This window comes from Aythya ferina (genome assembly GCF_964211825.1).
Source record: "Aythya ferina genome assembly, chromosome: 19".
Lineage (NCBI taxonomy): Eukaryota > Metazoa > Chordata > Aves > Anseriformes > Anatidae > Aythya > Aythya ferina.
In genome coordinates, this window is record NC_140309.1 from 8,933,598 (window position 1) to 8,959,531 (window position 25,934).

At 45.6% G+C, this 25,934-nt stretch overlaps 3 protein-coding genes across 9 annotated transcripts in view; 1 reads left to right on the forward strand and 2 right to left on the reverse strand.

The window, feature by feature from the left end:
* Positions 1 to 610: 610 nt before the first annotated feature.
* Positions 611 to 11,964, reverse strand: ZSWIM7 (zinc finger SWIM-type containing 7). Of its 3 annotated transcripts, none has more exons than XM_084493358.1 (5): positions 11,655 to 11,788; positions 9,389 to 9,410; positions 6,132 to 6,234; positions 1,713 to 1,817; positions 611 to 897 (listed from the first exon to the last, which is right to left on the reverse strand). In XM_084493358.1, exons 1-5 carry the CDS (start codon positions 11,728 to 11,730, stop codon positions 781 to 783), a joined length of 423 nt encoding a protein of 140 aa, XP_084349484.1. In that variant the 5' UTR covers positions 11,731 to 11,788; the 3' UTR covers positions 611 to 780. The 3 variants fall into 3 exon arrangements, with proteins under 3 accessions (XP_084349484.1, XP_084349486.1, XP_084349485.1); XM_084493360.1 differs by having other exon boundaries at positions 611 to 1,632; positions 11,655 to 11,775; XM_084493359.1 differs by lacking the exon at positions 9,389 to 9,410 and having other exon boundaries at positions 6,132 to 6,250; positions 11,655 to 11,964.
* Positions 11,917 to 23,768, forward strand: TTC19 (tetratricopeptide repeat domain 19). The gene is made up of 11 exons (XM_084493353.1): positions 11,917 to 12,236; positions 12,296 to 12,369; positions 12,474 to 12,584; positions 12,740 to 12,778; positions 13,305 to 13,361; positions 13,627 to 13,688; positions 14,280 to 14,374; positions 14,569 to 14,723; positions 15,030 to 15,192; positions 15,661 to 15,836; positions 23,417 to 23,768. Exons 1-10 carry the CDS (start codon positions 12,044 to 12,046, stop codon positions 15,792 to 15,794), a joined length of 1,083 nt encoding a protein of 360 aa, XP_084349479.1. The 5' UTR covers positions 11,917 to 12,043; the 3' UTR covers positions 15,795 to 15,836; positions 23,417 to 23,768.
* Positions 17,221 to 25,934, reverse strand: part of NCOR1 (nuclear receptor corepressor 1) — a 66,881-nt gene continuing 58,167 nt past the window's right edge. For 3 of the 5 annotated variants that reach the window (XM_084493317.1, XM_084493315.1, XM_084493316.1), the window contains 9 exons: positions 25,589 to 25,717; positions 24,849 to 25,006; positions 24,377 to 24,600; positions 23,811 to 23,948; positions 23,134 to 23,276; positions 22,272 to 22,325; positions 21,012 to 21,233; positions 20,284 to 20,466; positions 17,221 to 20,039 (listed from right to left, as the gene is read on the reverse strand). In XM_084493317.1, coding sequence (XP_084349443.1) covers positions 19,852 to 20,039; positions 20,284 to 20,466; positions 21,012 to 21,233; positions 22,272 to 22,325; positions 23,134 to 23,276; positions 23,811 to 23,948; positions 24,377 to 24,600; positions 24,849 to 25,006; positions 25,589 to 25,717 — 1,439 coding nt within the window. In that variant the 3' untranslated portion in view covers positions 17,221 to 19,851. The remainder of the gene's footprint in view (positions 20,040 to 20,283; positions 20,467 to 21,011; positions 21,234 to 22,271; positions 22,326 to 23,133; positions 23,277 to 23,810; positions 23,949 to 24,376; positions 24,601 to 24,848; positions 25,007 to 25,588; positions 25,718 to 25,934) is intronic. The other 2 variants (XM_084493318.1, XM_084493319.1) reach the window with 2 other exon arrangements.

Genomic DNA, 25,934 nt, shown 5'->3' on the forward strand with positions numbered 1-25,934 from the left:
TGTTGTGTTCACACGGTGTATCACACAAACACTGGGCCTGGGGAGGAGACCAGTCTCAGAGCATGGAAGTCACGGAGCTGGAAGGAGCCGGCTCCTGGCTCACTTGCTGTGTGGAGCAGGGGAGCAGCAGTTGCCTCTTTTGCCTGTATCTGGTGGGCCCAGCCCTGCCCTGCCTGCCAGCAGGAGGTGGTTGGCTTGTCTGAACTGGGTCGATCTAAAAGCAGAGCCACCAGTGACTCCTCCAAAGACCCCACGTTACAGTAAGCATGGAAGCGAGGCCCATGCAGCACACAGCTATCACCAGTCTGGAGGTGCTGAGGGAATCCCTGCCCCAGTCCCTGGTACGGGTTTGCCAGCGATGGATTGGAAATTGCCCTGAGCAGCCTGCTGCCAAGAGCCACTGCGGGCTCACTCGTTGCGAGGCCGAGTCCCCAAAACCTGGTGGGTCCTGGGCAGGGTTGGGGGCAGCCACAGTGGGCGCAGTTAATGAGGCTCTGTGGTCACGCAGAGACCTGCCGGACTGTTTGTGTCTCCACATTGCCACAGATCAGTTCAAACATCTTCAGAAATCCCAAGAACAGCTTAAATAAATGAAACCAAAGTCAGCACAGGCTTCTTAACATTTATTAATTAATTAATCAGTGCAAAGCTGCTAATTAATGCCACATTTGGCTACAGCACAGGAAGAAACCTAGCAGCTGCAATGGCAGCCTCGTAGACGTGCTGGCTGTGCAGCCAGGAGGGTACACAGCAAGCACATCTGCATGTGATCCAAGTCCTTCATCCTTCGTCCTCTTCCTCAGCCAGTAAGATGTTTGTGAGCTGCTCCTCAGAGACTGTTAGCTCCTGACAGGCTCCCAGGGCCTGGCTGAGGTAGACAGCAAGGATATGTTTGCACTGCAAATAACAGCATGGAAAAGTTAACAGCAGGAGCAGTGCAGGAATGCCACAATCCATCTGACAGCCACAAAAAAGCATCCAGGCCAGAATGTGTCCAGGGAAGTTGTCACCTCCCCAGGTACACGTTTCCCTCTTGTCACACCAAGAAACAAGCCTGGAGTTCGAGCTGCCCCAGGTCTCTGCAGTCAGGACACATACAGGGGTCTGACACATGGCAAAGTGTTACCGGATCCTGCTGCCCTCCCCACGAGCACGCCAGGTGCAGAAGCAGGTAGGTCCAGGCCACAAAGAGCAAGAGTTGGCTTTGCATTGTCTGGCAGCCCTCACACACCCTGCACCGCTCTAGGAAGTGAGAGCATCAGGCCCAGCTCACAGAGCTCCTGGAACGGGCGGGCTTCCCATGCAGGAGGGATGGTTGGCACGGGGGCACACAGACAGGCCCGTTAGTGACCCTGAGCCCTTCCTCACGGGCACCAGGTGAGCCCCACTGCATCAGCCAGCCTCTACGTGGCAGTCGTATGTGTGGCAGTGGCCCCTGTTCCAAGAGACCAGGAACTGTTTATCTCTTGAAAAGTAACATGTAATTAAGAGCAAAAGCCCTTCCCAGCCCTTGCGGGCCTAGCTCCATCTAAACGTTGTGACTCCTGGAGGCCAGGTTGTGCACTGGGTCAGGTGCAGCCCGCACGGCCAAGTCCACACTCAGGTATCTGCTCCCTTGGAAACTTCAGGCTGCTGTGGTTTGGGGAGGAGAAATCAGCACAGCCTTCTGCCCCACACCCTGCCCTGACCCCAAGTTAGGGCAGACAACTTACCAGCAGGCTCTCGCTCTTCTGCAGTACAGTAAAACCAAAAGCAGGACATGTACAGAAGTGGCAGGAGCTGTAGCAGGTGTAGAGTTTACCCGAGGTCCCAAGGACCTGAAACAAAGTTATTCAGAGGGCGTGGGAGTCAGAGCGAACATTCACTCTCAATTTCTTTAACTCCTGGCCTGTATTTGGTCTGACATCCTTTCCACAGTGACTCACAGCATGCAGCAGGCGAGCAGATGCTGCAATACAAAATCACAAAAGAGGCCCCAGATTCTGCAGTGGCACACATTAAGCTTGAAACTCCTCAGCTTTCTGCATCTCTACATACTTCTCTCCCTACAGGAGAAGAAAGCTCCTGTACGTATACCCGTGTTTGCAGCAGACATTGGCTCCAGTGACTTGTCTGCTGCTGAGAGATCAGGAAAAGGGCTGAGGCATTGAGCACAGAGCCCCACCGCAGTCTCCCAAATTCCCTACAGCCAGGCCCCAACCCAGTACTGTCAGACCCTGGGTGGTTGAAGATAACCCAAAGTCTTGTCACAGAAAGCACACTGATGAATCCAGGGCCTCCAATGACCTGCGGATGGAAGGAGAGCAGCACTTGCAGCGAGCACTTGCAGCGAGCCCTTTTCTATCCAGCACTGAGCGCTGGAGGCTGCAAAGGCTCTCGCTGTTCTGCTCCCGAAAACAGCTGCAGCCATTGGAATCCAGTTTTGCCTGAATAAACAAAGTTCAAGTCTCCAGAGAAGAAGCCTCCCTACTTCACCTCTGGTTTGGGAACAGCACTGCCTCCTTTTCCCACGTGCTGCTCCTCTGCAAGGCGGGCACTGACTCATATTCCTCCCCGGGCACAGGACGCGGGCAGCCAGGTGAGGGAAGTGCTTGTTCCAGCGTGAAGCTGACAGGCAAACTGCACTGCTGGAGCTGGTTGCCTGATACAGAAAAGCCAACCTCGGGATTATTTCTCTTCTGCCTTCTTCAAGGCTGGAAAGTAGCTTTCAGAAAGTTATTTTAAGAGCAGTCTGCTCTGCCCTCCTCCTCTTTCCAGAACACACTCACAGACTAGGAGCAGAAACCTGCCCTGAACAGTGTGGACTTCCCTGATGCTCTGAGGCTTAAACTGAACCCAGTTACCCCAAAATGCAGTTCCAGCAGACCATGTGCCACGATGTGTGTTGTATTTGCCACAGCGAGAGCAAGTGGCTGGCACTAAGTCTTAGGGGGTATTTCAGAAAGCAGTGGGGCGTTACACAGGTGCCATCACAGCAGAGCTTTCTTCTGTGCACGAGCTCCGGGCTCTGATGGCACACCACGCTCCTCTCACACCAGGCTTTAGATTCTGGTTGGATTCATGGCACGTGCACTTCAACGTAAAAATTCCTCAAAAAAGGAAAAAGGCAGTGGAGGTCTGCAGAGTGTTGCTCCCCCAGGAGGTCCCCAGCACTGTGAAGTCCCTCCAGAAGAGCATCATCCCTCAGGGTCCAGAACGGTACTTGCTAAAGGTCCCTTCCCTGTCCCCTGCAGCTCTCTCTGCAGCCCCTGCCCGGTGGGTGAGGCCTGCAGGTCTGAGCTAACCCCGCCGTGCTACACCTCTTATCCCTCATCTCTCCCAGCAGATTCAGGACACAAGATCCACATTCTTATTTCAGGGGAAATCAGACTTTTTTCAGAGTCTGGCCTTTACCCTGGCCCCTCTTATACTCCAGGCTGTTTGTTTCACTTGTGATAAGTTTGTTTTTCTCTAGCCCCTTTGATTGTTTTTTCCAAGATGAAGTATTCTGATGGTGCCTTTCTTTCAGAAGTGTTTTCCTTTGAGGAGGGGGGGAAGTCACAGACTGCCAGATTTGGGCTGAGCTTAGAGATCCTCCATCCTGACCTAGACAGCAAGAATGCAGCTTCTGCCTAATAAGGCAGAATCTAAACTCCAAAGACCAAGAGAAAAAGGTGCCTCCATTTCTGGGCAGCTGCGGTCAAGCCAGGCGCTGGGGTGCTTTCTTGGCCCTGAGATGCTCGGAGATTTCCTTCCGCTGCCCTTGTTGCCAGGCGCTTGTTGGCAGCACCGAGAGGAAAAATAACCTTGGTGGTGGTGTCCCTGCCAGCATGCAGGGACACAGAAGAGCCAGCTCTGGCACCAGCGTACTGCCAGGCAGCACCACTCTGTGCCAGGGCCTGGTGCTGTCATCCTCAAGGTGGGACAGGCTGCCAGAGTTCTAGGAAATTAATTTTAAAAGACTTATAAAAGAAGAAACCGATAAAAATGCAGGACATGAGCAATGGAAGTGATGGCTGGTGGCAGGACTAGTGCACTGACCCTTCCCCCTGCTAGCTGCCTTCATTCCTGCAGCTCACAACCTTTCTGCAACTCAGACACAGCTAAAGGAGGTGCCCCAGCCGCTCCTGCTCACCACTTACCATCCAGCAAGCTCCACTACCAGTGAACATCTGCCACCTCTGCAGCAGGTAGGACTTATCCCTGACCTGGAATTACCAGGGCTGGCAATAGCCTGCAGTGTAGGCAGATATTACACAAGCTCTTTTGGGATGATTTACAACCCTAAGGTAACATTGGCCTTGAACACCCTGTCGGTGCCACCCCCGTACTAAGTAGCAAAGGCATTAATGCCTGGGCATTAAAAGATAATTCATGGTTTTCACTTGACTGAGGGCTCCTTCTTCTCGCATCTTGGTTCCTGAGGGCAAAAGCTGTCTACACGACAGGCTGCAGTCCTAAGGCCTGCTTGAGCAGAGCCATTTCCCCCAAAGCAGTGCCCAAGATGAGCTGAGTGATATGGAACAAACAGCGTTTTAGCCTGGGAAGTATCAACAGCTCAGATTCGGCTACGAGGACCCAGAGGAGTTTCACAACAGGACCAACCTCGTGGCCTCACCAACAAGAGCTCTCCAGACCCAGCTGTGAGTGAAAGCACCACTTCACATTCCAGCTCACCCACATCTGGGTGCAAACGGCAGGGCAGAGCTGACCTTCTGGGGACTGAGGGATGACTGAGCCTGCGTCCAAATGCTCACACATGATCCCTGCCCCCACTGCACTGGGCGTGCTTCTCTGCTGCAGAAGTGCACACAGCTGGGACCAGTGCCTGCACCACAAAGAGGCATGAATCGAGAGCCAGTGACACTACTCAGCCACCCTGAGTGCAGCGTCCCGCTCAGCGCTTTGGTTTCTGCAGCCCCAGCTTGTGTTCCCGTCAAGGCTCCAGCCGATGGCCTCAAGAGAGGCTCTGCTCTGTTTCTGCCTCTCAGACAGCTGTGCTGAGGAAGAATTTCACAATGGGACCGGCCTCACGCCCCCAGAGAAAACAGCTCTTCAGATTCCTCTGTAAATGAACTCATCAGCATGGCCTTAATGAGCAAGGGAGCTGCACTACAAGGAATGCTGCTCAGAAGGACATGTGCGGCTACAGCGGGAGGGCACTGGCACACGCTGCTGGAGCAGCAAACATTGCCCCATCAGCTACCATCAGCTGCACGGCACCTGGCCGAGGGCTGGGCCTGTCCCACATCACCTCCTGATGGCCAGCCCTGACCGCCCTGTCCAGGGGCTCCTTCCCTGCAGCATCCAAACCCTCTTGTCATGATTCTGATTTCCTCTCCATCTCATTAGGCTTCCTCGGTCTGAGAGATGAATATCAAGCCTCTGGAGATGCAGATAGCTCCGCCACATCACAGATAAACTGTCAGTGGGTGAGCGCACATCCAGGCTCCCTGGGCTCCCCAGAGGCTCTGACTGTCCCCTTCATCCTTCACACAAAGGGGAGCAAGTGAAGTGCATCCCGGCCTGCAATGCTCTGCCTTAGCCCACGAGGCCTGACAAAGCTCTGCGAGGACAATGTGACCACTCTCTGCCCAGTGACATATTCAGATGAGCAACAGTAAAAAAGGAAAAGCCTTTAAGCATTCAATTAGTGAGGCAGCTGCTGTCTAAAGGTCCTGGAAGCAGTGCTTCTTAGGCTGCACCAAATACCCACCGGCCAGCCCTCACCTCAAATTGGAGCCTGTGTTCTTGAGCCCTTTATGTTTATGAATCATGCTGCTTTGGAGGGGCAGAATTCCTCTCCAAGGCCGCAGAAGCGATGAAGATTCCACGTGCAAACCAAGCAATGCAAGCTCTGAACACGTGAAAAATGTTTGTGTCGCTACCCAGGCCTGGTTTCCCAGCAATTCTCTTACCCTAGATGACCCCAAAGCATCTCAGCACCTCCAGAAAAGGAGGGAAGGCCCCTTGCAGGGACAGTATTTAGAAATGTTCCTCTTGGCTGCTGCAAGAGCGGGTTTGTAAGACACTGGTATTGCCTCTGTGTTTATCCAAGTGCACTTCCATGCTCTGCAAGTTAGGAAGATATTGGGTCAGGTGTCAACTGGAAACCATCAGATAGTGAAACAGGAGACAAACAACGCCCGCACCTGGTACGCTGTCCTTCCGCTGGGGGACACAACTCGGGTGACAGAACGGTGATCCACCAAATCCAAGGCTGGGACAGCAGCTGGGCCAAATATGAACTTCAGCCTGAAAGAGAAAGTGTCTCCAGTTCGGTCATGTCACAAAAGGAGACCACCTGGCTTAGCTTTAATCCACAGGAGGCCTGTAGCCAAAAATTCCCTTTGCACCTCAAAATCCCACCCGTTACAGCTCCATTCACTACGCTAACAAGCGATGTGTCCACCTGGCTTTCTCAGCTTTTTCTTTCACCGAGTGACTGCCAGACCCTGCCCAGCTCTCTGAGACAACCCCAGATGACAACCTCTCTCGGGGACTCTGTCCTCAAGGACAGCCTCCCTCTGATGGCTATTCTGAGCACCTACGTGGTCTGGGGTGTTCTTGAGAACTTCCAGAATCCCAAGCTACTCCCAAACAGTCCCACATCTCTTTGTAATACCCACCTCAGATTTAGTTACAAGGCATTTTAAGGATTTTTTTTTTTTTTTTTACACGGGACCTTATGTGATTCTTCTGCAGCACTATGACCCAAACACATTTCTGGCTGCCTGCTGCACAAACAGGACATGAAGTGGTTCCTGTCCTGAACGAAAATGAGACAAAGTGCATCAGACACACAGAAGTGAGATTTTTACAGTCAGTCTCCGTGGCTGTGAGGCAGCGTTAGCTATGTAGGTGAGGAGTTATGCTGGGGCAGCATATCTGGCGTGGCAGTCCTGGTTGAGTTCCCCTGGACCAGCTGACTGATCAGTTGAATCCCACCTCCAGTCACAGCCACACATCACACCTCAGAGCAAAGAGCACCGATGATACATAACTCCTTGAGCAACAGGACTCCTTCCCGATCCCTGGAAAACTGGTTTACACCCAGAAGAACAAATGAGCCATTCTAAAGTGATTATGTCTCATTGATCACAGTCACAACTGAGGTACAAATTATTCTTTTTCTACCCAAAGTTGCAGCAATAGGAAGCGAAGGACTGTCTGGAAAATACTTAAGGCATTACGCTGCAAGTGGAGCCACTCAATAGCAGTAGTTTCATGTCTATAATTCATCTACCAGCAAGGCCCAGGGACGACTTCATTCCTGATACACACCCAGGAACAGCACACGCCTTACATCATTCCATGCTCCCTAAAAAACTTTCCCTTTCCTTCCCTTCCAAGCAGGACACATCACCATGCCGGGACACACGACTGCACGGCACTTACAGATGGCAGCTTGCTGGGATGGGGAAGAGACTAGGTGAGCCAGATTTGCTCAGGTACACATTTGCTTCCAGAACAACCGTGCCTCTGCACAACTCTCTCCTCTGTCTCAGTGCTGCAAGGCAGCACCATAGAGGCACATGTTGGGGTCTGGCCGCTGCTGCGCTTGGTGCTGTAAAATTCTACACCAGCAAGTGGAAAAGTAAAGAGCTGCGACTGCTGAGGGCACAGCAGGTTCCATCAACACACTCCCTGTCTGCAGAGTTAGTGCCATTCAAGGAGGATTTTCTCTCCTGCTGATGCCGTGTAAGGGTTTACGATAAGCCATACGTCAGACCTGGAGAGCTGTACCTTTAGTCTATTGTCCAGACAGCTCATAAGCTTAAAAGTTATTCTAGACCTATACATCCGGCCACTCTGAACGAGTTCCAAAGAGCTCAGAGGCAACTGAGCTAATCTTTACAGACCTTTTATCCACTGAGAAAAATCTGCGTAGTCTAGATTAGTTGCAAGGGTAAACAAGAAGAAAATCAGCAGCGATGAAAAGATAGCACAAAACGCGAGCAGGAGAACAGGAGAAAGCAGAGGAAAGTTTCCAACTCCAGTGAAGACACAAAGAGCCAAGGCAGAGCCCTGGCGTCTCAACAGCACGGCTGACCTACACGGCTGAGTCAATCTCATTGATAACAAGCCAAGAAGACAGATTTATTCCAGGAAGACCAAAACTTCAGTTGCACAAACTCAAGGCAGTAAGGATTGGTTTCATCTGACAGACTGAAAGGAGGTGGGTGGGGGAACACTCAACGTAAGGCATTCCTTAATGATTAGATTTGGAACTATAATAGGCCTGAGTTTAATGAGTTTCAGTAACTCTTTCAAATTTGGGGAATTCTTTTTTCATGTACATAATTTGATCAGTCTAACAGGAAATAAGTAAGGGGAATGCCCAAAGGAAATTGAAGTTCTTCAGATATTTGGAAGAGATTCAGAAATTAAATCAGAATACTTCAGAGCCCTTGGTCACAGGGAACTGGTGGAAATCCAACTGCCAAGAGTTACCACCCAAGTGTTACTAAACTTAACAAGGGACTTTCTCTCCTTTTTTCTTTTTTGAGGAGAAGGGAGCAAAAAAGAGACTTGTCAAATATAATCCTACCCTTGAAAGGCCACTGTGGTCCAGAAGAAGGAGTCAGCAAGCATACCTTTCACAAGTGTTGTATTAGGTAACTTTAGACCCAAAGCCATCAAGGCCTGAAGGGTTCCTGGTAATCTCCTCTCCTGGCTAATTTACAGGCAGGCAAGGACACAAAGCTAAATATGAATCCAAAAAAAAAGTCTTTCTCACTGCAATGGTGCCTTTTCTCTGCCTTTATCACCACTCTGTGAGGACTGCAGAACTTGGATCTCTTAGGAGGCTTCTTGTGTTTTGCTGACATATTCATGAGCGTCAGTCAATGCAAAGGTTATAAAGCTGACCTGACAATTACACTAAATGGAAGAAAACTCAGGGTAATATTCAAGGGAATCGTTACCTGGTTGTTGCACAGAGATACGTTCAGCTCTCCCTCTCCAGCACACACGCATGACTCAAGCAGAAGAAGGGCTCTCAGGACACCGTTGTGCTCACACTGATAGGAACGCAGTGGAGCGCAGCGTTCCAGTGCCATGAATCACTGAAACACAGTCCACTCTCACAGAAAACTCATTCTGGATCTGAGGGCGGACTCAGAGCTCAGGTTAAACATTCTGGGTTTCTGCATGTTTTATCCACCCAAATTAGTGCAAGTCATCACAGGAGATTCAGCGATACAGAGATAATTTCATGAATTTGGAAAAACCCTTGAGACAAGAACCTTCGTTCCCACTACCAGCACACGCACTTGGTTAGAAACTCTGCCTGAGAAATATGCACTGGTCAAAGGCAGAAGAAAACCAGCTGCACTACGATGACAGCAAGTTATCAACTGCCCTTTAACAGGACACTGGGACAGGAAGCAAAGGAAAAGATACTTACCCCAGCAGCAGGTCATCAGGGACTGCAACAAAAAGAAAATGAAGGGTGATTTTGCTGAACTCCCCCACTGCATAAAATAACATCACAGGCTAGCCTCGGGAGGGTAGGGTCATTCTAATCTACCCCCAGAGGCCAAACAAGACTCTACCCATCCCTTCTAGTCACCAAAAAGAAACAAGGAGCAGCAAAATGATCTGCCATGGTAGAAAATTTTAGTTAGGACAGTGTGAGGGGACTGGAGATGTGACCGTGGGTGGGAGTTTGCCATCCCCACCTCTTGTGTCTGGAGCTCTGGCTGAGCACACCAGGCCAAACAGCTCAAGTTCCACAAAACCCAACGGCACGCAGAATCGAGTCAGGCAACGCTGTCATTGTCAGTCTTAGTTCCTTGCTGTGTCAACCACATTGAACTGAAAACAATCAAGTGCCCTGCTGTTCCCAGCAGACTGCCCGCCCCTCTGTTCCAGTCCTGAGCCTCCCGCGTCCCGTTCTGGGCCTGGGCCCTCTTCACAGCAGCGCTGCCGCTCCCCTCACCGGGCCTGATGCACCCCACCAGGCTCCAGCCCCCTCCTTTCCACCATCTCCACTCCAACGTGCACCCGCTCCCAGCCCAAAGCTGGGTTCTTCCTAGTTAATGCAGGAGCAGAAGTTTCCTCAGTCTTGTTCAAGAAAATCATCAATCCCCCTTGTTCCAAGGGCCACAGCCCTTGCACTTTCAGTGTGACTCCTTGTTCTTTATGCATTTATCAAGTACAGCAATTAAATACACATTACACATACATTCAGACCACGGGGATTAATTTTAAAAAGAAATGTGGAAGTCCAAATACACGAACTTTTACAATATCCTACTTTTACAAGCGCACAGCTTCAACATCTTGCTCTGCCTCTTTAAGAAGCTGGTTAAAAATACATAGATTGGTTTCCCTGAAACTCTCTTGGCGTGAGTAGAGAACTTTGTGGCATCAAAACTTCGACAATGTTGTTCTTTTCCCAGCACAGTCTTCCAGGGCACCACTAGTTTATGGCTTTTAAAACAGTACACATGCAAAAAAAAAATATCTTCATTTATTAGAACTTCTTGTTAAGACGGAAAATTGCACTTCGGAAAAGTCGTCTGTTTGTTTTAGCTGACAGCTGAGGCTCTGATCACCCAATCTGATCTTTCTGTTATCACTAATGGGACACAGTGTACTGTGCCTTGTTATTCCACTGGAAAATTAGGTCTTCTGACTTTAAAAGCCTTTGTTCCAGAAACTCAAAATATTCCCTATGACTGTTATACCGTTGGTCTGACTTTTCCAACTTTCCTCTAATTTAGGTCTCTGAAGTGATTGATCAGTTCCTTTTCAGTTATGTCCCACCATACTGTTTTGGTGCTTTAGGGATAAATTTTATATAAACCATATACAGCTTTATATTTATAAAGCTCTTTAAAAAGTCACATGTACATTTTGGTTCTTCTCTAACCTGACAGAAGCCATACTGCAAGTATGCCAAAAAGCTATCCAGGTGGTTACCCAGTTTAGATATTAAGTCTTTGTCCATGTCCCACTCAAATTCAGCACTCAAACAGACTCCTCTGGATGTTTATTGGGTTGGTTTTAGTGCAGGTAGAAATATTCCTTACACAAATTCCTTTGCAAGAACCATTCTGCACTTCTTACCCAGTAAACACAAACAGCGATATTCTTTTACACAGATTTTTGCACAGATTACAGAACTCTGTTAGTAATCCAGAGGGCAATGAGTGTCATCGTTCTTAACTAGCAGCTAGAACTGGCCAGGGTTTAACTGGTAGCTTCTGCCTTCACCTCAGCAATGGGCAAGCAGCTCCCTGCCACGGGCTGGCTAACGCAGCACCCTCTGCTGGTCAGTGATGAAACACGTTCATTTTTACAAAGAATTTCCTTTTAACTCTGGTTAAAAACATAAAATGCTCTATAAAAGGAGCAGCACGGTAGGCACAACAAAACAACTATAGAAAAGTGTGGAAACGATCACCCCTCACATGCAGCCACTTGCACTACAGGCAGGCAGAACTCCTCTAGGTCCCAAAAGTGCCCAACTTGGTCTCAGTTTTGAAGGGGCCTGGCTTTGAGAAGGGGGCTGCTCCTCGTTATCTGTGCCTTAACGCCATTTGTGAAACGGAGGGGCTGGAAGCAACCCCCCAGCTTGCCCCTCACGACAGCGAAGCCCCCACCTGCTGCTCCCTGGAGGTTTTGACACCACCGCCCTCAGGGACGGAGCCGTCCCCGTCACGTACCTTGCGCCGTCTCCTGAAACACCCTCCTGAGCTCCTTCAGCAGCTCCTCCGCCACAGCCGGCAGGGTGCTGCCCATCCCCGGGGCACCCGCCTCAGGCCTGGAGGGAGCGGGAGGCAGCGGGAAGCCCTTCAGGTCACGGCGGACATCGCAGACCGGGCCCGTTCACCGGGGCGGCAGAGCCGGGATCGGCCCCGGGTGGGAGCCGCCTCGGGGCCGTTCGGGGCTGAGGCGGCGGCGACCTCGCGGCCTAGCGGGGCCTACTCGAGCCTCTCTAGGCCTACAGTCTGCCTCGTCGCCATGGCAACAGGTGACGCGGCGCCCCGCGTCACGTGGCGAGGGCGAGCTCTTAAAGGGCCCGCGTGTGGCTGTGGGGGGGGGGGTGAGGGCGATGCTGGCGGCGGGGCTGAGGCGGGCCCTGGGCGTGCGGCGCTGCCCCGCGGGGCTCCCCCGGGCTCGGGCCCGGCCCTCGGGGGCCCGGCAGGAGCGGGGCGGTGGCGGCACGGGACCGGGAACGGGGCCGGGAGCCACCCGGTGGCGGTTGGGGTGGGCCCGGCCGGGCCCGGCTCTGGGCTTCCTTGGAGGTGAGGGGAGGGGAAGGGGGCAGCGGGGGGGTGGGGGAGGGCTGAGCCTCGCCCCGCAGCCCTCTCGCTCTTCCCCAAGGACGCCGAGGAGGACGGCGAGGCCGCCATCGTGCTGCTGCTGAAGAGAGCCAAGGTGAGAGGGGACAGGGCGGCATGGTGTTCTCCCCCCCCCCCCCCAAATTACCCCCCATTTCTCTCGTTTTCCCCCCAAATTTTCCTTTTTGTGTCCCCCCGCAGCTCAGCGTGATGAAGGGCGAGCTGGGGGAGGCCGAGAGGTTTCTGCACCAAGCCCTGCAGCTGGCGCACCAGGCGGATGACAGGAGGGCCATCGTCTACACCTACAGCATGGTAACTCCTGCTCGGTGCTGTCCTGCTCGGGGCAGGGCCGTGTCGCAGGGTACGGGCACGGCGTGGTGCTGGGGAGCCGTGTGCGGAAGGACGAGAGGTGGTGGTGAAGCTGGGCCCGGCGGTGGAGCTTTCAGCGCAACATCTGTCTCTTCCAGATGGCAAATGTGGCCTTCATGCAGGGGCAGCTGGACAACGTGAGTAGCCCCGGTGTTTTGTTTTTATTTCCGTGTAAGAGTCTGATACGCAACGCGAGGTGTTGTCAAAGATCTTGGAGGTGCGGTGTGCCGCGGACTTGCTGTATCCTGAGAGTTGTGAGGCAGCAATCTTGTGTTCTACAGCAAAATATCCTGCCTTGGGACTGTGATCCTGTGCTGCTTAGAGTAGTATTTTCCCAGCTGGATTGCGAGCTCCAACGTGGTGAGCAAGGGAAGGTATATTTCTTATTATGAAAAGCCACGGTCGAACATCTAGAGGATTGTCACAAGGAGAACCCAGGAAAGCAGTGAAGAGACACAGATGTGATAAACTCGTGGTTGGCATAGGAGTCCTGAATTAACACTAGCATCAGGCTCTGGTTGGCCTTTCACTTTCCACTGGTCTTGATAGCAATTGTATTGCAAAGTTTGAGACAGTTTTCTCCCAGCATTCTCCTTCTGTAAAGAGTAGAGATGTTTGAAGTGTCATCATTACTCAGTGTTCTCTTCAAAATTCTCATTTCAGGCAGAAAAGCTCTACAAAGCAGCTATGAGCTTTTTGCTAGCAGGAGACACAAAGGAGGTAGGTTCTTTTGATAAAGGCTTTCCAGCGGAAATATTAAGCGTTGTGCATGGTTCTTTGGTCTATTTCTTGTGCTGTAACACCTCCTCCTGGAACTGGCAATACCAGCTATGAGCTGGTGGGCTTCTTAGGAACTTGCTTTAATGGATGGCAGTGCTGGTGACAACAGGATGGGCAATTTCAAGGTGTAAACTTGTTCTGTGGCATAGTAATGGTTCTACTGGGAAGATGTTAGAGTAACAGTTGCATTGTGTCCTCCTGGCAGGATGACAATGCAGTCCTTGAGATGTCCCTCAAGCTGGCCAGTATCTATGCTGCTCAGAAACAGTGAGTTTTCTGCTAACGGCATCTTTTGCTTTAATCTCAACTTCACAGTGGCAGTGGTAGCCAAGCAGGAGCTCTTTTCTCTGAGAAGAGAGTGCCTGGGGAAGCTTTGTGACAAGATACTACCAACATAAAAGCGCCCACAGGCATGCTGTTTGTCTGCTCACTGTCATGCAGCGCAGTGATTGCTGTTATGATGTCTGGCTTAGGGTAGAAGCAGCTATAGAGGACATAGCTCTCTAGCCTTAAATCCACACCTCACAAGACGTGCATTCAGGAGTGAAGGCTTTTGACTGCAGTTGGTGGTTGGTAACTTGTAGCTTTATTTTTCTTAAGAGATGGAGCATTGGCGTGGGTAGCCGTAGCTGGCCTTGTCTGGGGGAGGGAGCCCTCTCCATTTCTTGGATCCTTTTGTGCATGGGTCAAGAAAAGGGTCTAGAACATGATCAAGGATAGAGCGCTGAAGGCAAGAATGGTCTGGTGGAGAGGAAGTGTTTTCTCACAGGCCACCTAGAGTAAGGAAATGAAGGCATTCACATCCATCCCTTCAGGGATGGTAGAAGCCTCACGTTGATGAGTTGTTGCACTTTGCAGGCACAAGTTAGCCCTGGCTGGCTATGAGTTCTGCATCCTGACCTTAGAGGAGAAGATTGCCAAGCAAAAGGATTTGCCTGAAGATGTTTTGTCAGGTGGGAGTGCCTTAACTGCCAAAGGTTTCTCTCGTTATCTGTTTCTCTGTCCTTGCTGTTATCTTCCATGTTGCCCAAACACCATCTTCGTATCAATCCATTGTCTTCACAGCACATGGGTTTCCTGCTCTTGTAGGATGTGAACTCATGCTTGATCTTATGAGGTGATCACTTCCACTGTTCTCTGTTTGCAGCTGAAGAAAAAGCCAACACCCGTCTCTTGCTGGGGATGAGCCTAGACTCCTATGCTCGTTATCTCCTAAACATTAACCAGCTCCCCGTGGCCCAAAAGATGTACGAGAAGGCTCTGCAGATCTCAAAGGAAGTTCAGGGAGAAACTCATCCACAGGTGATGTGTACAATGGTAGTTGGACTACTGGGGAAAGAAAGGCTAACTGTTCTCACAGGGAAGGAGACAGCCATAAAAGCAGCTTTGCTGGCTTTGAATGTACACAGCACTGAATTGGGTTCTGTTTTCCTGCCAGGAAGAATTGAGCATGTAGCATGCTGATAGATAAATAAGGCACTTTCTTACTAAAATCATTCTCTGGGAAATACTTTTACTAGTGTGACAGGGCTACGAATGTGGGGCTCCAGTTGGCCTGAAGTTTGGCATGAGTCTTGCTCTGAGGATTTCTTTTCTGTCCTTGTGCAGACTGTGGTCCTCATGAATGACTTGGCAACTGTGTTGGATGCTCAGGGGCACTACGATGAAGCATACTCCTATGTGAAGAAGGCAGCTGAACTGGCAAAGGAGACTCAACACCCTGAGGAGCACATGGTGCTGAACAACCTGGCAGCAATTCTGATGCACAAAAGTAAGTAAATGTGCTGTCTATGTCACTGTCTGTGCATTACAGTTTTTAGTTTAATTACTGGGTCTGCTGACTTGGTGTAGGCAACTTGCGTTGTGTTCAAACTGAATTCAGCTGCTGAAGGATCTTGTCCAAGATGAATACAGTACTGGTGCATTTGAATGTCAGCCAGAGGGATCTTGTTTCCCTTGTCCTGTTCACTAAGTAACCCTTCCAAAAGGACAGAAGATATGGCTTGTGACTTGTTTAAAGGAGATTGTGATGCTGAAACAGCATCTTGTCCCGTCATCATAGTTGCTGTGTAGCTCTCACAGCTGGCACTTTATGCTGAGTGTTTTCTGAACCTCCCTAGTTCTTAACGTGTTCCAACTAGTCATTTGCTTGTCCTCTGCCTGTGGTCACCTTCAGGAGGGGATTCTGAAAATGGGTGGTATAATTGGCTAGCCATGCCCCTTTTTCCTCTTGCTACAGAAGACTTTCTGCAAGCAAGACAAGTATATAAAGAAGCTCTGAAGCAGGCAGAACAGAAGGGAGATGTTGCTTCTGTCCGGCACATCCAGGAAGAACTAGCTGAACTGGCCAAGAGGAGAAAGGGCTCCGCCTGAGTTGGCCAGAGTCCAAACTGCAGGTGTCTGACAGCAGCAAGGGTGGGTCAATACAAACAGGCTGGGACTGGTGCAATTCTCCAGAGGAAGAGCAATCAGGAACTTAAGGACCTCTTATCAAGAAGGGCTGCTATTGCCTATATAGTCCAAAATAAAGTTGTGAAGTCATAACTGTATTTCAGTTTGTGGTGTAGTCTATGGTTATAGTGATCTACTGTGCTAATAAGTGAACTTAGTCTTGACTGGCAGCAAAATGCAAGCCTAGCCTGTTCCTAATACCTGTAGTCACTTGTTATTTCTGACTTCAGAGTATTTGGTTTCAAAACATGGCTATCCTAAAGCTAGGTCATGAAAACAGTCTGCCATTAGGTAGCACTGCCTAAATGTCAGATTAAGGAAGGAGGATCCGAAGTAAGGCAGGAATTGTCTTTGCTCTTTACATGCTGGCCAGCACAACAGGGTGTACTTGTCAGATGCAGTTCAATATGCATTAGCTTCAGTAGAACACCTCAGAGAATGTATTGTGACAGAGCTGCAGCCCTGTGTCATTTTCAAACAGGTTGCAAAAGATCAGGTGTGGCTTCAAAATGTCTATCCAAAGATACAACACTTCAAAGGAGGGGTAAGGCTATGTTACTAAACAGAGCTGCTGTCAGAACTAAAACCCTCTGCTACCTTACCCCAGTAAGAACACACTAAATGCCAAAGCTGTCTTCTTTTCTTAGACAGGTCATGAGCTGTCAGTGCTAGAATGCTGAGGCTTCCTGTTGGAAAAAGATAGTATGTGACAAACTATCAGGCTTGTAAGTTACTAAATTCACTTAAAGGCATGTACAAACAGTCTTCTTGCACAACAAAAATTTCAGTTTTTCCCTGCAAGGAAGCCTAAGACTGAAGACAAAGATTTTAAACCAGAAGTTATCAAATCCACGTTTTTCCATGAGAGTAGAACTAAATGTAACTGTCACTAATCAAGCATTATTTTAACTGCTCATATGTAAGAACTTCAGGTGTTTAGTACAACTCTCAATGTTAATTGCATTATTAGTTTACTTACAGTAGTAGCATTAATAGTGGCTTAAGCTCTTTGTTACTTTGAGCTAAGAAGAGGCACATGCAGATTTCCTAGAGTTAGATGTTCATTGAAGCTAGAAACTGTCATACATAAAGCTTAAAACTGTCACACATCTAGCTTGCTGAGAACAAAGCTTTGAATTAAAGATAGGGCTGATCCAGGCACACTTGTACCAACAAGAAGGCTCTAAGCTTAGAACCAATCTTTGAGTTTTGGTGGTTTTTTTTTCATCTGTAGACACTAGAATTGTCAGTTAGGAACCCTGCAGCACCCCCTAAGGGAAGTGTTTTGCTTGTTCTCATGAACAGAGCTTGATGCTGCAAAACAAGAGGGAGACACAGGAAAAGCAAATGGAGAACTGATCCCCTTTATTGATTGGTCTGAATCCAGAAGTCACTATCTACACTGAAGACATTGTGTGGAAAAGAAGTTATGATGCATGGGTTTTTCAAGTCTTAAATGATTTCATATCAGAATCATAAAACAAAGATGACAGCATTGTGAAAGTGCTGATCAGAAATCATTAAAAATCTGTAGTAAACTATACTTTGTAAATGTGATTTATAAACACCTTCCTGTTTGAAACAGGCCAGATGTAGCTCCATACTTGAAGAGTACTGGAATTGTGGTAAACCCTAACTTAGGCTCTGGAGAGGATTTTACACTGGAGAAGTTAGAACTAAAAAACAAACAAAAGCAGCAGCAACATTTTACATGCAAATGCCACTCACGCTGCATCTTAGGAGAAAGTAACTATCCTACTTTGGATATCTTGCTGCTGCAACAGCAGTAACATGAAGCTTTGCAATGAACATGCTATACTTACAGTACAGTTAGCAAAGACTTTTGTCTGTACATGCCTCTTTTGTTCAATTAATAATTGAGTTTTAGAAGGAAACTTAACTGTCCACTGCAAATTAAAAGCTACAAAAAGGGCAGATGAACTTGTTTTCCAGTATGTGTTGCACAGGAACAAAAAAAGTTACAGATAAGAGCACAGGCCTAAAAATACAATGAAAAAAACAAACACTACTTTAAGCCAGAAGGTTAAAGGACAGGAAGGTGAGAAAGTCTTTCTCTAAGAAAGACTGCAGGCAGCTTTAAGTCTGCCAAGTGCTCTATGCTGATGAATTTTTTTTTTTTTTTTTAGAAAAAAGGTTGCAAATAATTCTGGATTTACAACACACTGTCAAATTTCCAAATGAGTTCCCTTGTCATTTCTCTTTCCTATGCTAAGGGTAAAAAGGCTTTTCTCTATATGTTTGTTATTGATAAATAATTCTGTACTACTGGACCATCACAGTTCTTTTGTAAAATGTTGAGCTTACATGGACTCAAGGTTACATAGCTACATTATACCTTCATACAATGTATTGCAAACACAGTTAAATGTAAAAGACTGTGACTGGAAAGTAACCTCTAGGCAAGGATTGTTCAATGAGATGCAAAAGCAGTATGGAATCTGACAGACCATCCTACCCCCCAGCTTAGTGCTATCTATAAATCGGTCCTTCTACCCCAGAGATTTAGATTCACTTTCCTGAGGTTAGTGCAGCAAACAATAAGATGCTCCTGAAGATGGATGGCAGAAGACCCTGTGATACTGCTAACCAAATGCATATATACATGAGCTACAAGCATATAATAGCAGGCATTGATAGATGAATGATTAAGATGACTCTCTAGTACCATATACAATTAAAAGAAAATTTTACCCTAATATGTATTGCACACTTTAGGAGTTAAGCCAAGCATTTTTCAGGACTTCTACCAAAAGTTTTCTGATAAGATTAGGGATGGGGATGTGGACACAGGCTTTAAAATAATTATTACATAAAGATTTTAAAATCAGACTAAGGAAAGTAAAGACTGCAGTACCTATTTCAAACTGGTTATAACAGAAGCCAAATAGTTGACTCGTGTTGGTCAATTATTCTATAAAAGCGTTTTGTTTTTATTTAAACTCAGGATGTAGAGGTTTTTCTTCTTAAAGGACTTATCAACCCACCCAGAGCCTCTGTTCAGATAAGCCATTTGCTGTGGTTAACCATGACAATAAAATTTAGTAGCCTATTTCAACTGCATACAATGCAGAAACAGAAAACACTAACATAGGCGTTTGGGGCACAGTTGAAATTCCCAGTGTGCGTAACAGTGAGGTATGCCTCCAGAAGCTGTTCTTTCTGTTTTGCTTTGATTTTTTTTTTATCCTTTTTAAAATGAACCATAACATACCCATGCAATAATATTTCTGCAGTGTTACTAAATAAAATCAACTGCACCAAAAATTTACAATGTGGCAGAATTCAAAATTCAAAGAAATATATCATCTTATTCCAGCGAACTGGCTATGTTAATGTACACAATTCAGTAAGGGGTCAGTCAAAAAAAAAAATCAACATTTTCACAAGAGTTGAACACCACTGAGAAGTGTCTAGAGGAAAAAAATATATATAAAAGCACAATGCCTGCAAGAAGTGGCATGGCATTAAACAGGCAATGATGCTAGGCTGATTGGGAGGCTAGGGGTATGGTTAGGCTAGGCTGGTAGGGAGGCTAGGGTTATGAAGAGTACTCTACACTGGAGAAAATGCTTAAAAAAATTACAAAATGACCCCCAAAGTTTAGGCAATGATTTGAACATAAGTACACCAGATACTATAGCAAGGGAAAAAACACTGCAAAAAGTACTCTCTATTTACAGAAGAATGATTTAAAGACATTATGGTTTTCTTTACAAATAGATGTAGAACAGGAATAGTCCACATTTTTAAAAACTCTTTACATATTTATCTTTAGTAAGTCAACCTTCTTGATCACAATCCTCCAACACACGGCCTGTGCAGAAGGCATTTAACGGACTCTCCATTAATTCTTCATTGTGTGGCCCTTGCTCTCTTGGAAAGTCTCTCTGGGCACAAGTCAAAAATAACTTTTTTATTTTGACCCGCAAATTAAAAAAAAAAAAAGAATCTGCATAGTTCAGTCATCACTGTCAGACAGAGTCTCATATTGTGCTGAAAGCAGTGGTGCAGGCTCTCGCTCCCATATCCTGTTCTGTTGGTGAGTGGTTGCTTGGCTCATGGACGGTGGGGCACACGCGATTGATGTTGGCGGTGTACTGCTGAGCATCCTCATTGTCAAGGGGTTATAAGGAAACTGTGTTGAACCTGAATGAAAGAGTTTCTCGAAGTCAAAAATGTGCCGTTCTAAGAGGTTATAAGAGATCTATAGCAAAGATAGTATGGCTTTGGTTGTGACAACTAGCAGAAAATCTGTTTCAGGAAATCCTTGCACCACAGATCTAGATGATGTAATCTTTTGATAATTGCCAGTGTTATATGTCTGCATCTGACCTTTCCGCAAATAACACATCTACTTTATTAAGTTGGAAAGAGAACCCCCATTTCTCACCTGTTGATGAAGGCCTATCTTCCCAGGCCCACACTGGAGTCTGTCTGTGGTAGTCCCCTTCTGAATGTACAGATGAGACAGAAGAAGGTCTTTCAGTTCCTAAATATCCCTGTCCTGGAATTGGAGACTTAGACTTCCTACTATTTGATTTGCCAATTAACTTCTGCTTGCTGACTCCCCCTCCTGGAAATAGAAGGGACAGGTTTTCCAAAAATATTACACTACACTTTAGCCTCTAGGTTTGTTTCTAGAGATTATCGCTTAGCACCAAACAAGGATTTGACTTGATGCTTTCTTCTGCAATGCTGATTTACTAGTTAGAAGACTAGCCTATACAGTCACTAATGACACTATTGCTAGAAAATCCCTATTCTTACCATGAGAGTTATGTTTCCAACCTTAGGAAGGGAGCTGTTTTCAGTTCAAGCTAGTTCCCATCACTGCATGTTCCCTATAGGTAATGTACTACATGTGAATTTTTCATCAAGCCAACCCATTATCTCTTCCCTGTTTCATCAGTGTTGTCATTCTCCAAGAGATATTGGCTAGTGCACCTGAAATCACCAGTACCATTTTGAAAGCCAGGACCACTACTGGGAATAGAAACACCGTCTCTCTGTCACTTCCAGAGGAAAGGGAATGACTTTCAGTGACACTGAATTTATTCAAGCCCTTCGTTTATTTATTTTATTTAAACCATGAAATATTTGGGAGCTGAAATACCTCACCTGAATTAGGCGATGGATTAGCTTCTTCCCTACGCGTCTCACTACTTGCAGGTACTGCAGCGTTGGAACTGCCAGATGCTACTGCAATGGACTGTGATATTACAACTCCATGATCCTCGCTCTTGTCATCAAAGTTTCCCATCAATGCTTTTCTAATAATGTCTTCTAGACCAAGATTACTGGCAGGATCTGCAAAGGAATGACCCCTAGAACTGACTGCACCTGGGAGATAAAAGAAAACATACATGGAAAGGTGGGAGGGGAGGCAAAAAACATATCTCAGAGAAATTACAAAGGGATGTGGACAAAGATAGGCAGAAAGTTGGGGAAAAAATGTTTTTTTAAAATGCAAAGCTACATGCTCAAAAGCAGCTCACAATAGCTGTAAGTTATATGTGCCAGCAAACACTAAATGACACTCTGCAATAGAGTAAATTTTACATTAAGCAAAAAAAAAGCGCAATGGAAGCTAAACATGGGGATTGTGATAGCATATTAAGTAAGATCTGTAGCTACTAATCAGTTGTAAGAGAAGAGACCAGAAGAATATTTCTCATATTAATGATCCACACTAATTCATCTTACAAAGTATGATTTGTGGCAAATACTTAATTCAGAAAGCCTACCCTTCCATCTCATCTGATGGAGATCACTACTTTCTCCAATTAAAGATAGAATAATTGTATCAGAAGGGGAGCCAACTGGCTGCTAAAACCATGTAAAGGCAATCTACAGTACAACTCAGATTCAGATGTAGAAGTTACCTCCCATATTTCACTTAAATTTCTCTGCCTCATTCACCTTTATCGTTAGAACATATGGCTTTTGTTTAATTTCCTCATCTGACAGGAAATTGTTGTTTGTTTTTTTTTAAGTGTTATTTATCACAGAAAAAAACAGCAAGTATTTTAAATACCCCAGTTTATAAAGTAAATTGCATTTGCTGAACTGAGATCTAGTTTTGTTGAACTACACTATGTTTAAATTCTATGTAAGTGAGATGCTAACCAATTTCACGACTTCTACCTCTAAGATTTGCAGACACCAGAGAAATAAAACAATTCTTGCTTCAGTTCCCATTTAAATATTATGTGAAATTTCCTTAGTACAAAAGGAAAAAACCTTTTTTGTGGGGTGTTACTTTTCAAATTTTACATCATCTTCCTCATTTACAGCACTGCTCAAAGCACATACATTAAATATATTGCATTAGTTTACCTTTTCTGAAACATGCATAGTTCCTTTTACTGAAAAACTTACCTGATGTAGTGACTGCTGGCAGATTGAATATTTCAGTCCCTGGCTGAGCAGTTGCTGCAATTAAAACATAACATTTAAGTGAGTTTTCCACGGTACCGATGATCATTATAAGTGAACCCTATTAGTCTTAATACATATGATAGAATTACTCTGAACTATTTCCTGTACTTTTTTCAACATAGCAAGATGTATTGTGCACACAATGGAGATCCAATAAAGAGAATACTGCAACCCTTATTAACGCAGCCTTGTTTCTCAGAATGAAATCTGCAAAAGCATTTGCTTTCAAATAAATACTTTCTATTAGGTACTGATTCACAAACAGCTCAAACTCTTACTACTGATAATTTTGATACAAATTTATAGTAAGATTTCTAAGAGAAAAAAATACAGTTCTAGTATCATATTCCACTGGGACAGTATCCATTACTGAGACTGCATTAAAATATCCAGAATGTGTCATTTTGATAGTCATAATCATATGGTCCAAGAAAAAGAAAAATCCAGCTTAGAAGATGTCTTTTTCAAAATGGAAAAGGTGTAATAGTTGCTAAAACCTGACACTATTCTAGTTAACTCTGTGTCTGTAGTTAATGTTGATATGAAGCAAACTATCTCAAAAATTATGCTTCTTCTAAACATTTACATCTCTCAAATTAAATATTAAAATGCTTAAATGCAACAGTTCACATACATCAGCATAAAAAAATAAATCTTACAGATATTCAGTCATATACAATATGTTTTTAAATTAATAGATTAATATTCACTCACACTAATCGAAACATTTAGGTTAGATCATCTGTGGACAGCAGTCACATAGAGCTTAAGTTGCACAAATTCATAGAAAAGTCCTACATACCCATGTCTGAGTCACCTCCACCAGATGAGTTCAGCTTTCGAAATATCTCCTGTTTCTTGGACTTTACCATTGGTGATGTATTCTCAAGTTTGGTGAAAAACGAAGGCAGGTAACTTATGCTACCTGGAGAGCGAGAGTCAGTCCTGCCAAGACCAATGTGTCAAAAGTAAGAGAACATTTTTCACGCTGTACATTTAAATCTTTCAAAAAGCAATCAATGGCAGATACTGCCAACATTAATATGCTTTAAGATCATCTTTCCTCAACCTGTTGTTTTTTTTAGGGACTAGACCAATTTAATGATTGTCCAGAAATACCTGCTTTTTCAAGATTCAAGATTCTAAAGCTCACAGAAAAAGCAACATTGTCATTGCCTGTGCTAGAAGTGTGGTACAGAGATGACGCACTCAAACATTTCAGGGGTGTCTATTTCTGCCTTGCAACGTGCATGCTCGCTTAAGTTTTAGCTATATATTGGTGGGTGGCTACATTTTTAAGCTAGAAGCCCCAATAGTCATCCCAGCTGTTCCTCCAATTTCATCCTCCTTATTATGAACAGCAATTAAAAACTTGCCTCTGATAACAGAGGCAGATTGCTTAAATGATTTTTTAATAAAGATACTGTTCAAAGCCAAGTGATCCAGAATAATGCTTTTAAACTGCAGTTTTACACGTACCTCTGTTCAGTAGGCTCAGCTCTTTGGGAAAGCAATAGAACGTTTTCCTGTTTCTCATGTACAACTGGGACCTGAGGTGGTGAGATTGGCTCATAGGGCTCTGAAGAAACATGACTCCTCTCTGGAGATTTTCCAGGTCTGCATTTGGAATTTAGAGACAGGTAAGTCCTCTTAATGCATGTAACAGTGTAGTTAACACATATAATTGCATTTCAGTAGTTATAAAACTATATTTCTAGTTATGTGTGTTTCATGTTTTAGTATGTTTGATGATCTTAGAAGATAGCACTGATTTGTCCACAATGATTCTGTGGATTTCTTCCACAAAGTTCTAAGTGATTAGAATTTTTCACTCCTCTAGGGATTGGAAATTATGCATTAGTAGTGAAAATTTTTATATTACGGAGCCAAGCAATTGTCAAAAACAGTGCAAGTCATTGCCTAAAAAAAAAAAGACCAAAAGACACTGCTATTTCTGATCTACATAAAGATTACTGCACTAGCTTTTGTAAATATTGTACTTGGGAATTAATTAAATTTACAGTTAAACAAAATACATGCATTACCTTCCCCGCGACTTGTCAGACAGATTTTCAGGTGACACTCTAGCACCTGGCCGCTGATGGTGGACAGACTGTGACTGTGACTCAGGGCTGTAGCGATTCGATGTCTTTGCTCGGGTAGAAACAGGCGCTGGAGCAGGGGTGGAGTTCTGGAATGTAGTGGTGGGAGGCTGCAAAGGGGCCTGAGAAGCTGCTTGGTTTCGAGCGAAGTCTTGTGTAATAATTTGCTGATTGTGGTCAAAAAAAAGAGAAAGGAAACTTTGGTCAGACATTGGGTACAGTGTAGTGTTCAGCATTTGTGAACTAGATGAATATGAGACTAATTGCAACAAATGAGAAAATAAGTTCAGACATTATTGTATAATATCCCCAATACCAACTCTGTAATTATTAGTTTTATTAATGTTCCAAATCTTGTTTTCATAATCAAAGCATAACTTTTCACATCTGAAAAGATGTGCACAAATAAACCTACACAGATGTGATCAGCAAGGGTGATAAGTCGATGGGTTCTGGGCACATGTGCCATCCCTTCTGCTTGGGAGGAAGGAGGTGGAGGTTGCTGGGGTGAAGGAGGTTCCTGTTGTGTCCTGTAACGGTGAATCGGCCCCTCATATTGCCTGTTTGGGTCACCTAGTTGAAGAACAAAAGGACAGTTTGTTATGAAGGTATTACTGAAGCTTCAAGGTTTTAAAGTTCTCTGCTTACAAATATAAAACAATAGGCGTTTCTATAATAGATTTTTTATAATAGACTTTAGGCATCATGTCTAATAAACACTTTTTCCCCTCCACTTATAGGCCCTGGACTTTCGAAGGCTAAAGCTTAATTCCACAACACTGGTGAATTCCAGCTCTTTTGTTATCTGCAAATGGTACTGTAGTAGTATGAGCTTTACTAAGAGATCAAAAAAAATGTGGATAGCAACACCAACATGCGGTAATTTTAAATAATACATTCAAAATAAATTTCTTATTGAATCAGCTAGGCTGTAATGTAAAGGAGCTGTTCAATGCCAAGTGACAGTTCCAATACATTTGCTCAAGTTTTTTCCACAGATCCTGCAATAACATAACTCCAGCAAAAGTTTCTAAAAGTTAAAAACGTGGTAAACGGTGACCTAAAGACTCCTGATATATTTTAACTATATTTTGAGTTCATGGTAAATATAAGCAAAATAATTGTCAGCACACTTGCATAAATAGACCAACTTACTCTCTGCCTGGCTCGGTTTAGGTGTCTCTTGTTGATAGGACTGTAGCTTTTCTTGAGTAGGTACAGGTGAATTTGCAGGGCTAATCACCTCAATGGCATCTCCAGGAGCTTCATACCGGTGGGAAGATACTGTATATCGAGCAGAATTTGTAGAATAAGGTTTGAATATCACTCAAGATTTTGGTTGCCTATATGTAGCAATGCTGTCTTTCCATTAAAATGACATCAGTGAAATGGAAGTCAAAACTGTCTGTCTCATGAGAATCACAGTGAAACATATTTCCACAAAACAGTGTTCCAATGTAAATTCAGTAATTTTACATCTCCTGACTTATGATATGGTCAG

Bases quoted from the DNA above. Each gene is read 5' to 3' on its own strand.
- TTC19 (XM_084493353.1), top strand. From the start codon at position 12,044: ATGCTGGCGGCGGGGCTGAGGCGGGCCCTGGGCGTGCGGCGCTGCCCC. The intron at 13,689-14,279 runs GTGAGTTTTCTG...TGCACTTTGCAG, and splicing joins ATCTATGCTGCTCAGAAACA to GCACAAGTTAGCCCTGGCTG. The intron at 14,375-14,568 runs GTGGGAGTGCCT...CTCTGTTTGCAG, and splicing joins GCCTGAAGATGTTTTGTCAG to CTGAAGAAAAAGCCAACACC.
- ZSWIM7 (XM_084493358.1), bottom strand. From the start codon at position 11,730: ATGGGCAGCACCCTGCCGGCTGTGGCGGAGGAGCTGCTGAAGGAGCTC. The intron at 9,411-11,654 runs GTACGTGACGGG...TTTTTGTTGCAG, and splicing joins GTTTCAGGAGACGGCGCAAG to TCCCTGATGACCTGCTGCTG. The intron at 1,818-6,131 runs GTGCGGGCGTTG...ACTTTGTTTCAG, and splicing joins GCGGAAGGACAGCGTACCAG to GTCCTTGGGACCTCGGGTAA.